This window comes from Ranitomeya variabilis, chromosome 3 (assembly GCF_051348905.1).
Source record: "Ranitomeya variabilis isolate aRanVar5 chromosome 3, aRanVar5.hap1, whole genome shotgun sequence".
NCBI lineage: Eukaryota > Metazoa > Chordata > Amphibia > Anura > Dendrobatidae > Ranitomeya > Ranitomeya variabilis.
Genome location: NC_135234.1, coordinates 450267975 through 450283081, shown reverse-complemented (window position 1 = coordinate 450283081; position 15107 = coordinate 450267975). Strand labels below are relative to the sequence as shown.

At 45.0% G+C, this 15107-nt stretch overlaps 2 protein-coding genes across 6 annotated transcripts in view; one reads left to right on the top strand and one right to left on the bottom strand.

The window, feature by feature from the left end:
• The window catches only part of MITD1 (microtubule interacting and trafficking domain containing 1), a 106353-nt gene that overhangs the window by 26963 nt on the left and 64283 nt on the right, over positions 1 to 15107 (bottom strand). The window lies entirely within an intron of this gene.
• LYG1 (lysozyme g1) overlaps positions 1 to 15107 on the top strand; it is an 81667-nt gene that overhangs the window by 64565 nt on the left and 1995 nt on the right. For all 4 annotated transcript variants that reach the window (XM_077296536.1, XM_077296535.1, XM_077296538.1 and 1 more), the window contains one exon: positions 5334 to 5496. In XM_077296536.1, coding sequence (XP_077152651.1) covers positions 5334 to 5496 — 163 coding nt within the window. The remainder of the gene's footprint in view (positions 1 to 5333; positions 5497 to 15107) is intronic.

The window sequence follows — 15107 nt, the reverse complement described above, 5'->3', positions numbered from 1 at the left end:
AGATCACATACTGCACATGAGTCAACAGTGTGATGCAGCAGCAAAAAGGCAAACACTTGGTCAGACCTCATTTGGAATACTGTTTCATGTACTGGGCACCACATTTAAAAAAAAAAGAGATAAAAAACTGGAGCAAGTTCAGAAAAGAGCTACCAGGATGGTGAGCGGACTGCAAACTATGTCCTATAAGAAACAGTTAAAGGATCTGGGAATGTTTAGGTTTCAAAAAAGAAGGCTAAGAGGAGACTTAATAGCTGTCTAAAAATTTCTGAAGGGATGTCACAGTTTAGAGAGATCATTCTTATTCTCATTTGCACATGGAAACATGAGAAGCAATGGAATGAAACAGAAAGTGAGAAGATACAGATTAGATATTAATTACCGTAGATACTCGAGTATACGCTGAGATTTTCAGCTCATTTTTTTTAGGCTGAAAGTGCCCCTCTCGGCTTATATTCGAGTCATTATCCCATGGGGTCGGTGGGGGAGGGGGAGCGGCGGATGTCACAGATTCACCTGCTCCTGGCGCGGTCCCTGCATCTCCGATGGTCTCCGGGTGCCGGCAGCTCTTCCTGTCTTGAGCGGTCACATGGTACGACTCATTACAGTAATGAATATAGACGCGACTACACTCCCATAGGGGTGGAGCCGCATATTCGTTACTTCAATGAGCGGTACCAGTGACCACTCAACGCTGGAAGAAGCTGTCAGCGCCCGGAGAGACCATCAGAGAAGCTGCCAGGGACCGCGCCGGGAGCAGGTGAGTATAATGGGGAGGGTGAGCATTGCAAGATATTCACCTGTCCACGTTCCACCGCCGGGCGCCGCTCCATCTTCCGCGTCCTCTGGCTGTGAAGCTCAGGTCAGAGGGCGCGATGACGTGTTTAGTGTGCGCGCCGCTCTCTGCCTGAACAGTCACTGCAGAGGACGCGGAAGACAGAGCGATGCCCGGCGGTGGAACGGGGACAAGTGAATATTGCAAGTGCCGGGGGCCTGAGTGATGAGAGGTGAGTATTAGTGATGAGCAAATTGTCACGGGAGACCTAGGCAGGAAAGAGCTAATAACCCGGGCCCCTGTGATTTCCCTCAGACTAGGGAAACCCTGACTGACCCTCTCTCAGTGTTTACACTAATGGTGTGCATGTCTGAGCCTCCACCCTCGCCCTATCTCCTGTTTCAACCCTAGGCTGAAACCACCACCCACCACCCAGTGAAGAGTCCACACTCCAATACCCACAGTTAGCACAGACAAGGATAACGGAAAAATAAGCACCACGCCGCAGTCACTCAGGAATACACTATAAATGCAAAGGGCAAAACAAATACAAATATAGGAAGGAGCAAATAAAACAAAGGGAAATACACCACCAGCAACGATACTCCAACTACTAGCTCACCACTCCAGACCGAGATAACCACGCACAAGACAGAAGCTATAATCGGCGACGCCCAATGTTCAGGAGAACTATTTAAAGGCAGTGGGCATGGCCCAGCTTCCAATCCGAGCACCAGGTAAATTAACCCCGGACCATCTAGATAAAACCTAGCCGACGCCAATGAGCACATAGTGGTCAAAAGCGGAATTACCGCTGTCTGTCGAACGATCTGGTCTGAACAGTGTCCGACATGACAGTACCCCGCCTTCTACGAGGGACCCCAGGGCCCTCACGGCTTATAGGACCCAGCTTGTCCAGATGGCGGCGGTGAAAAAACCTGACCAGCCGATCCGCATGAACGTCCGAGGCTGGTACCCAGGACCTCTCCTCAGGCCCATAACCACGCCAGTGTACCAAGTACTGTAAAGTGCGGCGCACTACACGAGAGTCAACCACCTTGGAGACTTCAAATTCCAAATTACCATCCACCAAGACTGGAGGTGGCATAGGCGCCGCGTCCACGGAACCCACCACCTTCTTTAAAAGAGACCTGTGGAACACGTTGTGTATCTTATACACCGTAGGAAGCTCCAATCGGTACGCTACTGGGTTAATGACGGCGGTGACCCTAAATGGACCAATAAGACGTGGACCCAATTTAAGGGATGGTATCTTGAGTCTTATGTTTTTTGTGGATAACCACACCCAGTCATCCACACTCAGGTCCGGACCTGGCACATGCCTACTGTCAGCCACAAGTTTGTACCTGGCACCCACACTCAACAGGCGCTGTTTAACTCTCCTCCAGACTGATGATAATTGTGCTCCTAACTGGTCTTTTTCCGGGAGGCCGGAAGAGTCTTGAGCACCTTACATGTAACCTGCTCGAAATGAAGAACCCCAATGTGGAGTTTAACCTCAGCCACAAACTCAGTAATCTCCCCCTGTGGGAGAGGAGCAGAATTGATGGTGACCACGCGGATAGGATGAGGCAGTTTTTCAATCCTAAAACCAGCAGTGCACGCAAACTCCTCATCAATGAGATTTGTGGCAGAACCACTATCCACAAAAACAGTGATTGGCAGCTCTCTGCCAGCGACAACAACTTTGGCAGGGAGCATGCACTGAGAAACCATCATGGAGGATATACATAAGCTCAGATTGGACTCCTCCACACCCTCTGAGCTTAGAAGTTTTCCGCCTTTGCGTTTTTCTTTAACAGCAGAGGACAGATATTAATAAAATGACCAGTTTTACTGCAGAAAAAACAGGCTCCCTGCTTCTTGAGTACAGGGGCTCGATTCTTAACATGTGATACCCCTGCGATTTGCATAGGTTCCGTGGGCTCACCTGCAGCAACCTCACGTGAACCTAAACCTTCACCCACAGGCGGCGTCTCATGATCCCCCTGAGGCAAACGGCGATGAATGCGGACAACAAGACTCATAGCGGAATCTAGTGAAGCAGGAGTCTTGTACATCAGGAGGGCTTTTTAACGCTATTAGAAACTCCATGAATAAAGTGACTCCACAGCGCAGGCTCATTCCACTGTGTGTCAACCGCCCAGCGGCGAAATTCAGAACAGTAATCCTCTGCAACACGCTCCCCCTGGCAAATAGTGCGTATCTTAGATTCTGCTAGAGCCATTCTGTCCGGATCGTCGTAAATGTGTGCTAGAGCAGAAAAAAAACTCACCACCGAGTTAAATGTAGCAGAATCAGACGGCAAAGAAAACGCCCATGCTTGGGGATCCCCGCTTAATAATGACAACACCAGGCCCACACGCTGAGCCTCATTAGGAGATCGGGTGCATACGGAAATACAGTTTGCAAGCTTCACGAAAAGAAACAAATTTACTGCGTTCCTCAGCAAATTTTTCAGGCAAAGGAAACTTAGGCTCAGCAACTTTACCTGTAACTCCGGCTTGCACATTACACACTGCTAGTCCCTGTTGCTGCACTGCCCCCCTTAACTCAGTGACCTGTAGGGACAGCGCCTCCAACTTGCGGGTTATGGAAATCATGGGATCCATGGAAATAATGTTGGCCGATTATAATGTCACGGGAGACCTAGGCAGGAAAGAGCTAATAACCCGGGCCCCTGCGATTTCCCTCAGACTAGGGAAACCCTGACTGACCCTCTCTCAGTGTTTACACTAATGGTGTGCATGTCTGAGCCTCCACCCTCGCCCTATCTCCTGTTTCAACCCTAGGCAGAAACCACCACCCACCACCCAGTGAAGAGTCCACACTCCAATACCCACAGTTAGCACAGACAAGGATAACGGAAAAATAAGCACCACGCCGCAGTCACTCAGGAATACACTATAAATGCAAAGGGCAAAACAAATACAAATATAGGAAGGAGCAAATAAGACAAAGGGAAATACACCACCAGCAACGATACTCCAACTACTAGCTCACCACTCCAGACCGAGATAACCACGCACAAGACAGAAGCTATAATCGGCGACGCCCAATGTTCAGGAGAACTATTTAAAGGCAGTGGGCATGGCCCAGCTTCCAATCCGAGCACCAGGTAAATTAACCCCGGACCATCTAGATAAAACCTAGCCGACGCCAATGAGCGCATAGTGGTCAAAAGCGGAATTACCGCCGTCTGTCGAACGACCTGGTCTGAACAGCGTCCGACATGACACAAATATACTCATTGCTCGGATTTTCCCGAGCACGCTCGGGTGGTATCCGAGTATTTATGACTGCTCGGAGATTTAGTTTTCTTCCCAGCAGCTGAATGATTTACAGCTATTAGCCAGCCTGAGTACATGTGGGGGGTTGCCTGGTTGCTAGGGAATCCCCACATGTATTCAAGCTGGCTAACAGATGTAAATCATTCAGCTGCGGGGAAGAAAACTAAATCTCCGAGCAGTCATAAATACTCGGAGACCACCCGAGAATGCTCAGGAAAACCTGAGCAACGAGTATATTTGCTCATCACTAGTGAGTATGTCATTTTTTTTTATCACAGCAACAGCATATGGGGCAAATGTCTCTATGGAATATCTTATGTGGCCATAATCAACATTTGTGCAGCATTATATTGGGCAAATGTGTCTATGGAGCATCTTATGGGGCCATAATCAACCTTTATGCAGCATTATATGGAGCACATTTTCTATGGAGCATCTTATGGGGCCTTTATTAACCTTTGTGCAGCATTATATGGGGCATATTTTTATATAGAGCATCTTATGGGGCTCATCATGAACTGTATGGAGCATTATATGGGGCTCCTGATTCAATATGGATATTCAAAAACACTTAATCTACTGATGTCTCAATTAATTTTACTTTTATTGGTACCTATGATTATTTTTGAAATTTACTGGTAGCTGCTGCATTTTCCACCCTAGGCTTATACTCGAGTCATTAAGTTTTCCCATTTTTTTGTGGCAAAATTAAGGGTCTCGGCTTATACTCGGGTCGGCTTATACTCGAGTATATATGGTAGATATTATTAAAAAAACTTTTTGACCGTGAAGGAGATCAATGAGTGGAACAGGCTGCCAGGAGAGGTGGTTCTCCTTCAATGGAGGTCTTCAAACAGAGGCTGTACTGTATCTGTCTGAGGTGGTTTAGTGAATCCTGCATTCAGCAGGGGGTTCGATACAATGACACAGTAGGTCCCTTCCAACTGTAACATTCCATGATTCTAAGTATTGCAGAACACAAGTCTTAAAAAAGTGTACCGTAACTAACAAATCTGGAGTTTTTTTTTCTATTTTCATCATATTAGTGCTTTACATTTACATTCTAAGTGTAAAAAAATGTAAATCTCATATAAACCCTTAAAGAACAATCCCTAGTAAAAATGCATAAATTGTTGATTAACTATAGTATATGTAGTAGATAACTCATGGTTCATACTTGATGATCTTGTGTATCTTTAAATTAGTTGTCTTCTAATTATGTCTAATCTTCGTATTATTCCTTACAGATTGATATACGTTATCATACACCTCATGGAGATTGGAAGTCTGAAAACCCTAGGGATTGGAATACTAAAGTACACATTTTGCAGGGTACAGAGATTCTGGCCTCCATGTTTACAGCAATAGATAAAAAATTTCCAGGGTTTACAAAAGAAGAAAAAATGAAAGGTAACCACTGATTAAAGAAAGATATACCTAATTTCCTAGACTTGCCTAATCTAAGGACCCCATTCATCAAAGCTTTTACATCAGAATTAGGGTGTACAAGCTCTGAAAAGTCGCAAAATGTAGGCGCAGTTGCATCAAAATTTAGCGACTTCTGGCTTTTTCACACCAGTTTCTCCCTGCTCTGATAAAATGGGTCGTACAGGTGCATGGCTGGGGTGGGTCACTACAGCTCATCTAATTCATGACAATCTGTGGCGTTCCCTACGCCAGAAATCTCACGCCAGTGCCTGACTAGAGTAAGATTTGTGGGATGGTGCAGGAAGGCGCATACCACTTATCAAACGCTCCTGATTCATATCTCTTCATGAAAACTGGCATGAACAACACCGGTTTTGATGAGTCGGGCCTTAAGTGTTTATTTTCTAAGTATAACCTACATGCATACCTCTAGGGGTACGGAAAATACCTGTCTGGATTTTTAAAACACGAAAAATATTAAATGAAAGTATATACAGTGGGTGAAATATGTATTGTACATGTCACCAATTTTCTAAGTAAATATATGTCTACAGGTGCTTTTGACATGATATTCTTCTCAGATGTTGGTAATAACACATTAAATCCACACAGGAGGCAAAGAAATCAAACCATATATGTCATAATTTAAGTTATGTGCAAATATGAGAAATGACACAGGATAAAAATATTGAACACATGAAGAAAACGAGGTGCAAAAAGCCATGACACCAGCTGAAATATTTCCATAATTAAAAAGCAAACCTGCCACTTAGAGAAAAATATGAGCTGATTCAACTAATGGCCTATAGAAAGGTGTCATTCAAGAAACATATCATGATGGGTAATACCAGAGAGCTGTCGCAAGACCTTTGCAACCTCATTGTTGCACAACATACTGATGGCACTGGCTACAAAAGAATTGCTAAACTACTGAAGGTTCCAGTGAGCACTGTTAGGGCTATAATCCAGAAGGGGAAAGAACATAATTTCACCATCAACCAGCCACGACCAGGTGCTCCTGCAAGACTGCAGACAGAGGAATGAATTGAATTATCAGAAGAGTTTTCCAGGAGCCAAGGGCCACCTGTGGAGAACTACAGATAGACTTGGAGTCGGCAGGTACAATTGTTTCAAAGAAAACAATAAGTAATGCACTCATCCGCCATGCCCTGTATGCATACTCTTCACGCAAGACTCCATTGCTGAACAAAACCAAACATAACTGAATGTCAAAAAACACGCCTCCCCTCCCATCCCCCACCTTTTCAGGCACATGACAGCTGTTCTGATCGTGATCCACCCACTGCTGTTGACATGTTACACATCGCTGTTGAGTTCCGACAGACCACTGTGGTTGTCATTGCCGATCTGTCAAATAACAGTGTAAGATCGCAGCTGTGACCAGAGGTAAAAAGTTTACCTCCGGTCACAGGCGTCGGCTGTGACTACTGGTCCCATCAGTGTACGCCTGCTGCCGCTGATAACAGCTAGCAGGCGGGGCTGATGGGAGTATTTATGAAAAAAATTGACATGGGTTTCCCTGTATTTTAGATAGCCAGCCAGGCAAAAGCTGGATATCAATAATAGAGGGGTCCCACGCCATTTTTTAAATTATTTAAAAATATAATAAAAATAATGTAGGGTCCCCCCGCTTTTGACAACCAGCCAAGCTAAAGAAGACAGCTGGGGGCTAATACTCTCAGGCTAGAAAGGGGCCCCCGCAGCCTAAAAATAGCAGCCCGCAGATGCCCAGAAAAGGCGCATCTATTAGATGGCACTTTGCCAGGGTCTTCCCACTGGCCCTGGGTCTCCTATAACAGAATTAAAATGATAAACAACAATATTCCTCACCTGTCCGCAGAGAAGATAATAATCCATTTGTCCTGCAATAGGTCTAGCTCTGCTACATCTAAATGGCAGGCTGCATTGTTGTATGATGGGACTATACAGCCTGCCATCCAGCAGAGACACTGAGCAACTCCTATGACTTGACTGATGTCACCTTAAGAGTGAGAATGTTCTCACGCTCGTGGTTCCATCAGAAAGGTCCTGGGAGTTCACAGCCATTAAATTCAGTTAACCTCACTGATGTCAGCAAAAGCGCCGTTACAGCTCTTCCCATGGAGCTCATGCTGATGTCAGTGAGTTGAAGTGAGTTCATTGGCTGTGAAATCCCAGGACCTTTCTGATGGAACTGTGAGGTTGCGAACTTTTCCGCTCACGGTAACGTCAGTCAGGTTCTAGGAGTTCACCGCCAGACAATAAGCAGCGGCAGTACATGCTGCTCAGTGTCTCTGCTAGATGGCAGGCTGTAAAGTCTCATCATGCAACAATGCAGCCTTCCATCTAGATGTAGCAGGGCTAACCCGTTGTGGGACAATGGCATCACTGGAATGGGCAATGATGTGAGTATGGTTTAATTAACATTGTTTAAAGGAGTCAGTGTAATTATTTCAATTAAAGGACTTTATTGTGGGTGAGTGTGGTTTTATACAATATGACTATGAGGTTAGTAAGGCTTGATGTCACCGGACAATACAAAGGTGACATCAACCCACAAATATGAACCGCACTTGCCACCGACACAGGGACAGTGGGAAGAGTCGGGCAAAGCGCCAGAATTGGCGCATCTAATAAATGCGCCTTTTCTGGGGTGGCTGTGGGCTGCTATTTTTAGGCTAGGGTGCCAATATCCATGGCCCCGAGCTGTTTGCATTAGCTTGGCTAGGTGTCAAAATTTTTTTTTAAAATCATTTAAATAATTAAAAAATATGGTGTGAGGACCCATCTATTCTTGATAACCAGCCTTACTAAAGATGACAGCTGAGGGTTGCAGCCCATAGCTGTCTGTTTTGCATGGATGGTTATCAAAAATACAGGGGAACCCCAAATCATTTTATTATTTATTTATTCATAGCGCAGCTGGTAGCTGATGAATACTCCAATCAGCTGTTAACAGTTGAATACAACTCTCAACATTGTCTCCTGCTAGTGCTGATTGCAGCATGAGCAGGGGACCGTGATGTAAGCTGTCTTCACTTCAGCACCCAGTGCCGGGGAACAGCGCAAAGAGTACCGCTGATTCCCAGGTACTGGTACGTGTCACGCGAATGACACAGGGATGTCATCTGTGTGTCTTCAGTGTGCATGTGTGCGGGACGTTTTGCGGCCCGTGCTGCCATCGGAAACACTGACGTTTGAAAGAGCCCTTAGTGAACTCGGTCATTTTCCGAACTTTGGCTAACTTTTGACGATTTTTAGGAAAAAAATGCTGGGGAATCCAAACACGAAATGAGCTATGTTTGTGCCGAATTTGAGATTGGCGAATGTTTTATGAACAAGTTCGCTCATCTCTAGTTGTCACCGACATCTGGTGAAAATTTCATAGCACGTTTAGAAATATATTTACTTAGAAAATTGGTGACATGTTCAATACATATTTCATCCGCTCTACGTCTCCATTTTTGGATGTATTTCTGGTTTAGCCAATAATAATGCAGATGGCTGTAATGTGGCTGCGGCCTAACATCTGCATAAGGATGGTATCACATATGCAGCATTTTATGGCATTTTTTTTAGCTTCACAAATATTTTTTGGGGAAATATTTGTCAGCAGAAAATATAATTTCTATGAGCATGGTGGCTATGAAAAATATTCTCATAACATATGGAAAATTATAATAGAGATCTGTGAGCGAACAGTAGACACAAATGAAGAGCCAATATCACTCTTTCCTTAATGCCGAACATTTGTGAAACAAGAATGCGGTTCACATGACCAAACGCTACAGCCTCACAGGCTTACCCTATATAAAGCTGTTGAGATTGGGTCAAAAGACCCACAGCCAGTCCTGAAGTTGCAGTTAGCACTTGGACTGTGAAATTTAGAAGTCTGAAGTTAAACTTCTGTGTTTCCTACAATTTGAATCCATATTTGGCTTTAAAATGGGCATAAAAACAAACTAAAACTGAATTTGAATTTCCAGTCTGACAATTGCAACCCTCTGGTTTCATTCAGTTCAGATAGATGCTCTCCTTAATAACAGGATTATAATCCATGAATTCTTGACAACTTTTCACCTTGAACCAGTCTTACCATACACCATTAATCACCTATATGAACAAGGTGTCTTTGACAATAGAACTAGCACTTTTTGCAATTCTGCAAGATGGGTGGGCCAAAATTGCTCCAGAACTCATTGCTAGTTATCGCAAATGCTTGATTGCAGTTGTTGCAGCTAAGGGTGTGCCCAACCAGTTATTAGATTTAGGGGGCAATCACTTTTTCACAGAGGGCCCTGTAGGTTTGGATTTCTTTTCTCCCCAATAATAAAGACCTTCATTTGAAAACTACATTTTGTATTCACTCTGTATTATCTTTGTCTAATATTTAAAGCAAACCTTTCAGCAGGATTTTGATCAGTAAACTACAGACACTGTCAGGTTGGCGCCATTATAGTGATTAAAATGATACCTTGGTTGATGAAATCCGTCTTGTGGTTGTTGTTTAATCTTTATTTGTAATTTTCAGTTTGAGATTCTTGTGCTCGGCGCAGCCTGTGAGGGGGTTATATGAGGTGCTCTGCTTACATATGTGTTGTGAATTTGGTTTCTGGGCTCCCCCGGTGGTCACTGGTGGTACTAACTTGTGTGCTTCATCGCCTCTGTTCACCTGTTTCCATCAGGATGTGGGAGTTGTCTATTTAGCCTTGCTCCTCAGTCATTTCTATGCCGGCCAACAATGTTACCAGAAGCCTTTCTGTTGCATGTTCCTGCTCCTAGACTACTATCAGCTAAGTTGGACTTGTAGTCCTAAGTTTGTTTTGCATTTTTGTTCCAGTTCTCTGTGTTTGAATATTTCTGAGGCTGGAAGCTCTTGTGAGCTGAAATTGCCACTCTGGTGTCATGAGTTGATATTAGAGTCTTAAAGTAATTTCAGGATGGTGTTTTGAAAGGGTTTTCAGCTGACTGTGTAGTTCCCTTTTCTGTCTTCCTACTATCTAGTAAGCGGACCTCAATTTGCTAAACCTATCTTCATACTTCGTATGTCAATTTCCTCTAAAATCACCGACATTATATGTGGGGGCTACTGTCTGCCTTTTGGGGAAAATTTCTCTAGAGGTAAGCCAGGTCTGTATTTTCCTCTGCTAGGGTCAGTCAGTTCTCCGGCTGGCGCTGGGCGTCTAGGGATAAAACGTAGGCACGCTACCCGGCCACTGTTAGTTGTGCGGTAGGTTTAGCTCACAGTCAGCTCGAGTTCCCATCTTCCAAGAGCTAGTCCTTTTGCATGCTTTACTACGGTCTCTTGCCATTGAGAACCATGACAGTTTGGCCGGCCAAGGGTTAAAATAATTGGCAGAAGAAAGGAGAGAAATGAAGTCTGCAGAGAATTTTTATTTTTTTTTTCCCTGAGTTTGCTCATTAGTTGATTCACTAGCATCTCTGCTTACTGCAGCCTTCGTCTCTCTCTCCTTCTAATCCTTGAATGGTTCTGATTTCACCTGATGAAAATGGATCCTCAAAGTTTAGCTACAGGTTTGAATAATCTCGCTATGAAGGTTCAAAGTTTACAGGATTTTGTAATTCATGCTCCTATATCTGAACCTAGAGTACCTTTGCCTGAAATTTTCTCCGGGGATAGATCTCGCTTCCAGAATTTCAAACATAATTGTAAATTATTTTTGTCTCTGAGATCTCGCTCCGCTGGAGATCCTGCACAGCAGGTCAGGATTGTAATTTCCTTGCTCCGGGGCGACCCTCAGGATTGGGCATTTGCTTTGGCACCAGGGGATCCTGCGTTGCTCAATGTGGATGCGTTTTTCCTGGCTTTGGGGTTGCTTTATGAGGAACCTCATTTAGAGATTCAGGCTGAAAAAGCCTTGATGGCCCTGTCTCAAGGGCAAGATGAGGCTGAAATATACTGCCAAAAATTTCGTAAGTGGTCTGTGCTTACTCAGTGGAATGAGTGCGCCCTGGCGGCGAATTTCAGAGAGGGTCTCTCTGATGCCATTAAAGATGTTATGGTGGGGTTCCCTGTGCCTGCAGGTCTGAATGAGTCCATGACAATGGCTATTCAGATTGATCGGCGTTTGCGGGAGCGCAAACCTGTGCACCATTTGGCGGTGTCTACTGAGAAGGCGCCAGAGATTATGCAATGTGATAGAATTCTGTCCAGAAGCGAACGACAGAATTTTAGGCGAAAAAATGGGTTATGCTTCTATTGTGGCGATTCAACTCATGTTATATCAGCATGCTCTAAACGTACTAAGAAGGTTGATAAGTCTGTTTCAATTGGTACATTACAGTCCAAGTTTATTCTATCTGTGACCCTGATTTGCTCTTTATCGTCTATTACCGCGGACGCCTATGTCGACTCTGGCGCCGCTTTGAGTCTTATGGATTGGTCCTTTGCCAAACGCTGTGGGTTTAATTTAGAGCCTCTGGAAGTTTCTATACCTCTGAAGGGTATTGACTCCACGCCATTGGCTAGTAATAAACCACAATACTGGACACAAGTAACTATGCGTATTAATCCGGATCACCAGGAGATTATTCGCTTCCTTGTGTTGTATAATCTACATGATGTGTTGGTGCTTGGATTGCCATGGCTGCAATCTCATAACCCAGTCCTCGACTGGAAAGCAATGTCTGTGTTAAGCTGGGGATGTCAGGGGACTCATGGGGACGTACCTTTGGTTTCCATTTCGTCATCTATTCCCTCTGAGATTCCGGAATTTTTATCTGATTATCGTGACGTTTTTGAGGAGCCTAAACTTGGTTCACTACCTCCGCACAGAGATTGCGATTGTACAATAGATCTGATTCCGGGCAGTAAGTTTCCAAAGGGTCGTTTATTTAATCTATCTGTGCCTGAACATGCTGCTATGCGGGAATATATTAAGGAGTCCTTGGAAAAGGGTCATATTCGTCCTTCGTCATCTCCCTTAGGAGCCGGTTTTTTCTTTGTATCTAAAAAAGATGGCTCTTTGAGGCCGTGTATTGATTATCGGCTTTTGAATAAAATCACGGTTAAATATCAGTATCCTTTGCCACTGCTTACTGATTTGTTTGCTCGAATAAAGGGGGCCAAGTGGTTCTCTAAGATTGATCTTCGTGGGGCGTATAATTTGGTGCGAATTAAGCAGGGGGATGAGTGGAAAACCGCATTTAATACGCCTGAGGGCCATTTTGAGTATTTAGTAATGCCTTTTGGTCTTTCAAATGCCCCTTCAGTCTTTCAGTCTTTTATGCATGACATTTTCCGTGAATATTTGGATAAATTTATGATTGTGTATCTTGATGATATTTTGATTTTTTCGGACGACTGGGACTCTCATGTCCAACAGGTCAGGAGGGTTTTTCAGGTTTTGCGCTCTAATTCCTTGTGTGTAAAGGGTTCTAAGTGCGTTTTTGGGGTTCAAAAGATTTCGTTTTTGGGGTACATTTTTTCCCCCTCTTCCATTGAGATGGACCCTGTCAAGGTTCAGGCTATTTGTGATTGGACGCAACCCTCTTCTCTTAAGAGCCTTCAGAAGTTTTTGGGCTTTGCTAATTTTTATCGTCGATTTATAACTGGTTTTTCTGATGTTGCTAAACCGTTGACTGATTTGACTAAGAAGGGTGCTGATGTTGCTGATTGGTCCCCTGCTGCTGTGGAGGCCTTTCGGGAGCTTAAGCGCCGCTTTTCTTCCGCCCCTGTATTGCGTCAGCCTGATGTTACTCTTCCTTTTCAGGTTGAGGTCGACGCTTCAGAAATCGGAGCTGGGGCGGTTTTGTCGCAGAAAAGTTCCGACTGCTCCGTGATGAGACCTTGCGCGTTCTTTTCTCGTAAATTTTCGCCCGCTGAGCGAAATTATGATATTGGTAATCGGGAGCTCTTGGCTATGAAGTGGGCTTTTGAGGAGTGGCGTCATTGGCTTGAGGGGGCTAGACATCAGGTGGTGGTATTGACCGACCACAAGAATTTGATTTATCTTGAGTCTGCCAGGCGCCTGAATCCTAGACAGGCGCGCTGGTCGTTATTTTTCTCTCGGTTTAATTTTGTGGTTTCTTACCTACCGGGTTCTAAAAATGTGAAGGCGGATGCCCTTTCTAGGAGTTTTGAGCCTGATTCCCCTGGTAATTCTGAACCTACAGGTATCCTTAAGGATGGAGTGATATTATCTGCTGTTTCCCCAGACTTGCGACGGGTCTTGCAGGAGTTTCAGGCGGATAGACCTGATCGTTGCCCGCCTGGTAGAATGTTTGTTCCTGATGATTGGACCAGTAGAGTCATCTCGGAGGTCCATTCTTCTGCGTTAGCTGGTCATCCTGGAATCTTTGGTACCAGGGATTTGGTGGCTAGGTCCTTCTGGTGGCCTTCCCTGTCGCGAGATGTGCGAGGTTTTGTGCAGTCTTGTGATGTTTGTGCTCGGGCCAAGCCTTGTTGTTCTCGGGCTAGTGGATTGTTGTTATCTTTGCCTATTCCGAAGAGGCCTTGGACTCACATCTCCATGGATTTTATTTCTAATCTCCCTGTTTCTCAGAAGATGTCTGTCATCTGGGTGGTGTGTGACCGTTTCTCTAAGATGGTCCATTTGGTCCCCTTGCCTAAATTGCCTTCCTCATCCGAGCTGGTTCCTCTGTTTTTTCAAAATGTGGTTCGCTTGCATGGTATTCCGGAGAATATCGTGTCTGACAGGGGAACCCAATTCGTGTCTAGACTTTGGCGAGCGTTCTGTGCTAGGATGGGCATTGATTTGTCTTTTTCGTCTGCTTTCCATCCTCAGACTAATGGCCAGACCGAGCGAACTAATCAGACCTTGGAGACTTATTTGAGGTGTTTTGTGTCTGCGGATCAGGATGATTGGGTTGCCTTTTTGCCCTTGGCGGAGTTTGCCCTCAATAATCGGGCTAGTTCTGCCACCTTGGTTTCTCCTTTCTTCTGTAATTCGGGGTTTCATCCTCGTTTCTCTTCCGGTCAGGTGGAGTCTTCGGATTGTCCTGGAGTGGATGCTGTGGTGGAGAGGTTGCATCAGATTTGGGGGCATGTGGTGGACAATTTGAAGTTGTCCCAGGAGAAGACTCAGCATTTTGCCAACCGCCGTCGTCGTGTTGGTCCTCGTCTTTGTGTTGGGGACTTGGTGTGGTTGTCTTCTCGTTTTGTCCCTATGAAGGTTTCTTCTCCTAAGTTTAAGCCTCGGTTCATCGGCCCGTATAAGATATTGGAGATTCTTAACCCTTTGTCCTTTCGTTTGGACCTCCCTGCATCTTTTTCTATTCATAATGTCTTCCATCGGTCATTGTTGCGCAGGTATGAGGTACCGGTTGTGCCTTCCGTTGAGCCTCCTGCTCCGGTGTTGGTTGAGGGTGAGTTGGAGTACGTTGTCGAGAAGATCTTGGACTCCCGTGTTTCCAGACGGAGACTTCAGTATCTGGTCAAGTGGAAGGGCTACGGTCAGGAGGATAATTCTTGGGTGACAGCCTCTGATGTTCATGCCTCCGATTTGGTCCGTGCCTTTCATAGGGCTCATCCTGATCGCCCTGGTGGTTCTGGTGAGGGTTCGGTGCCCCCTCCTTGAGGGGGGGGTACTGTTGTGAATTTGGTTTCTGGG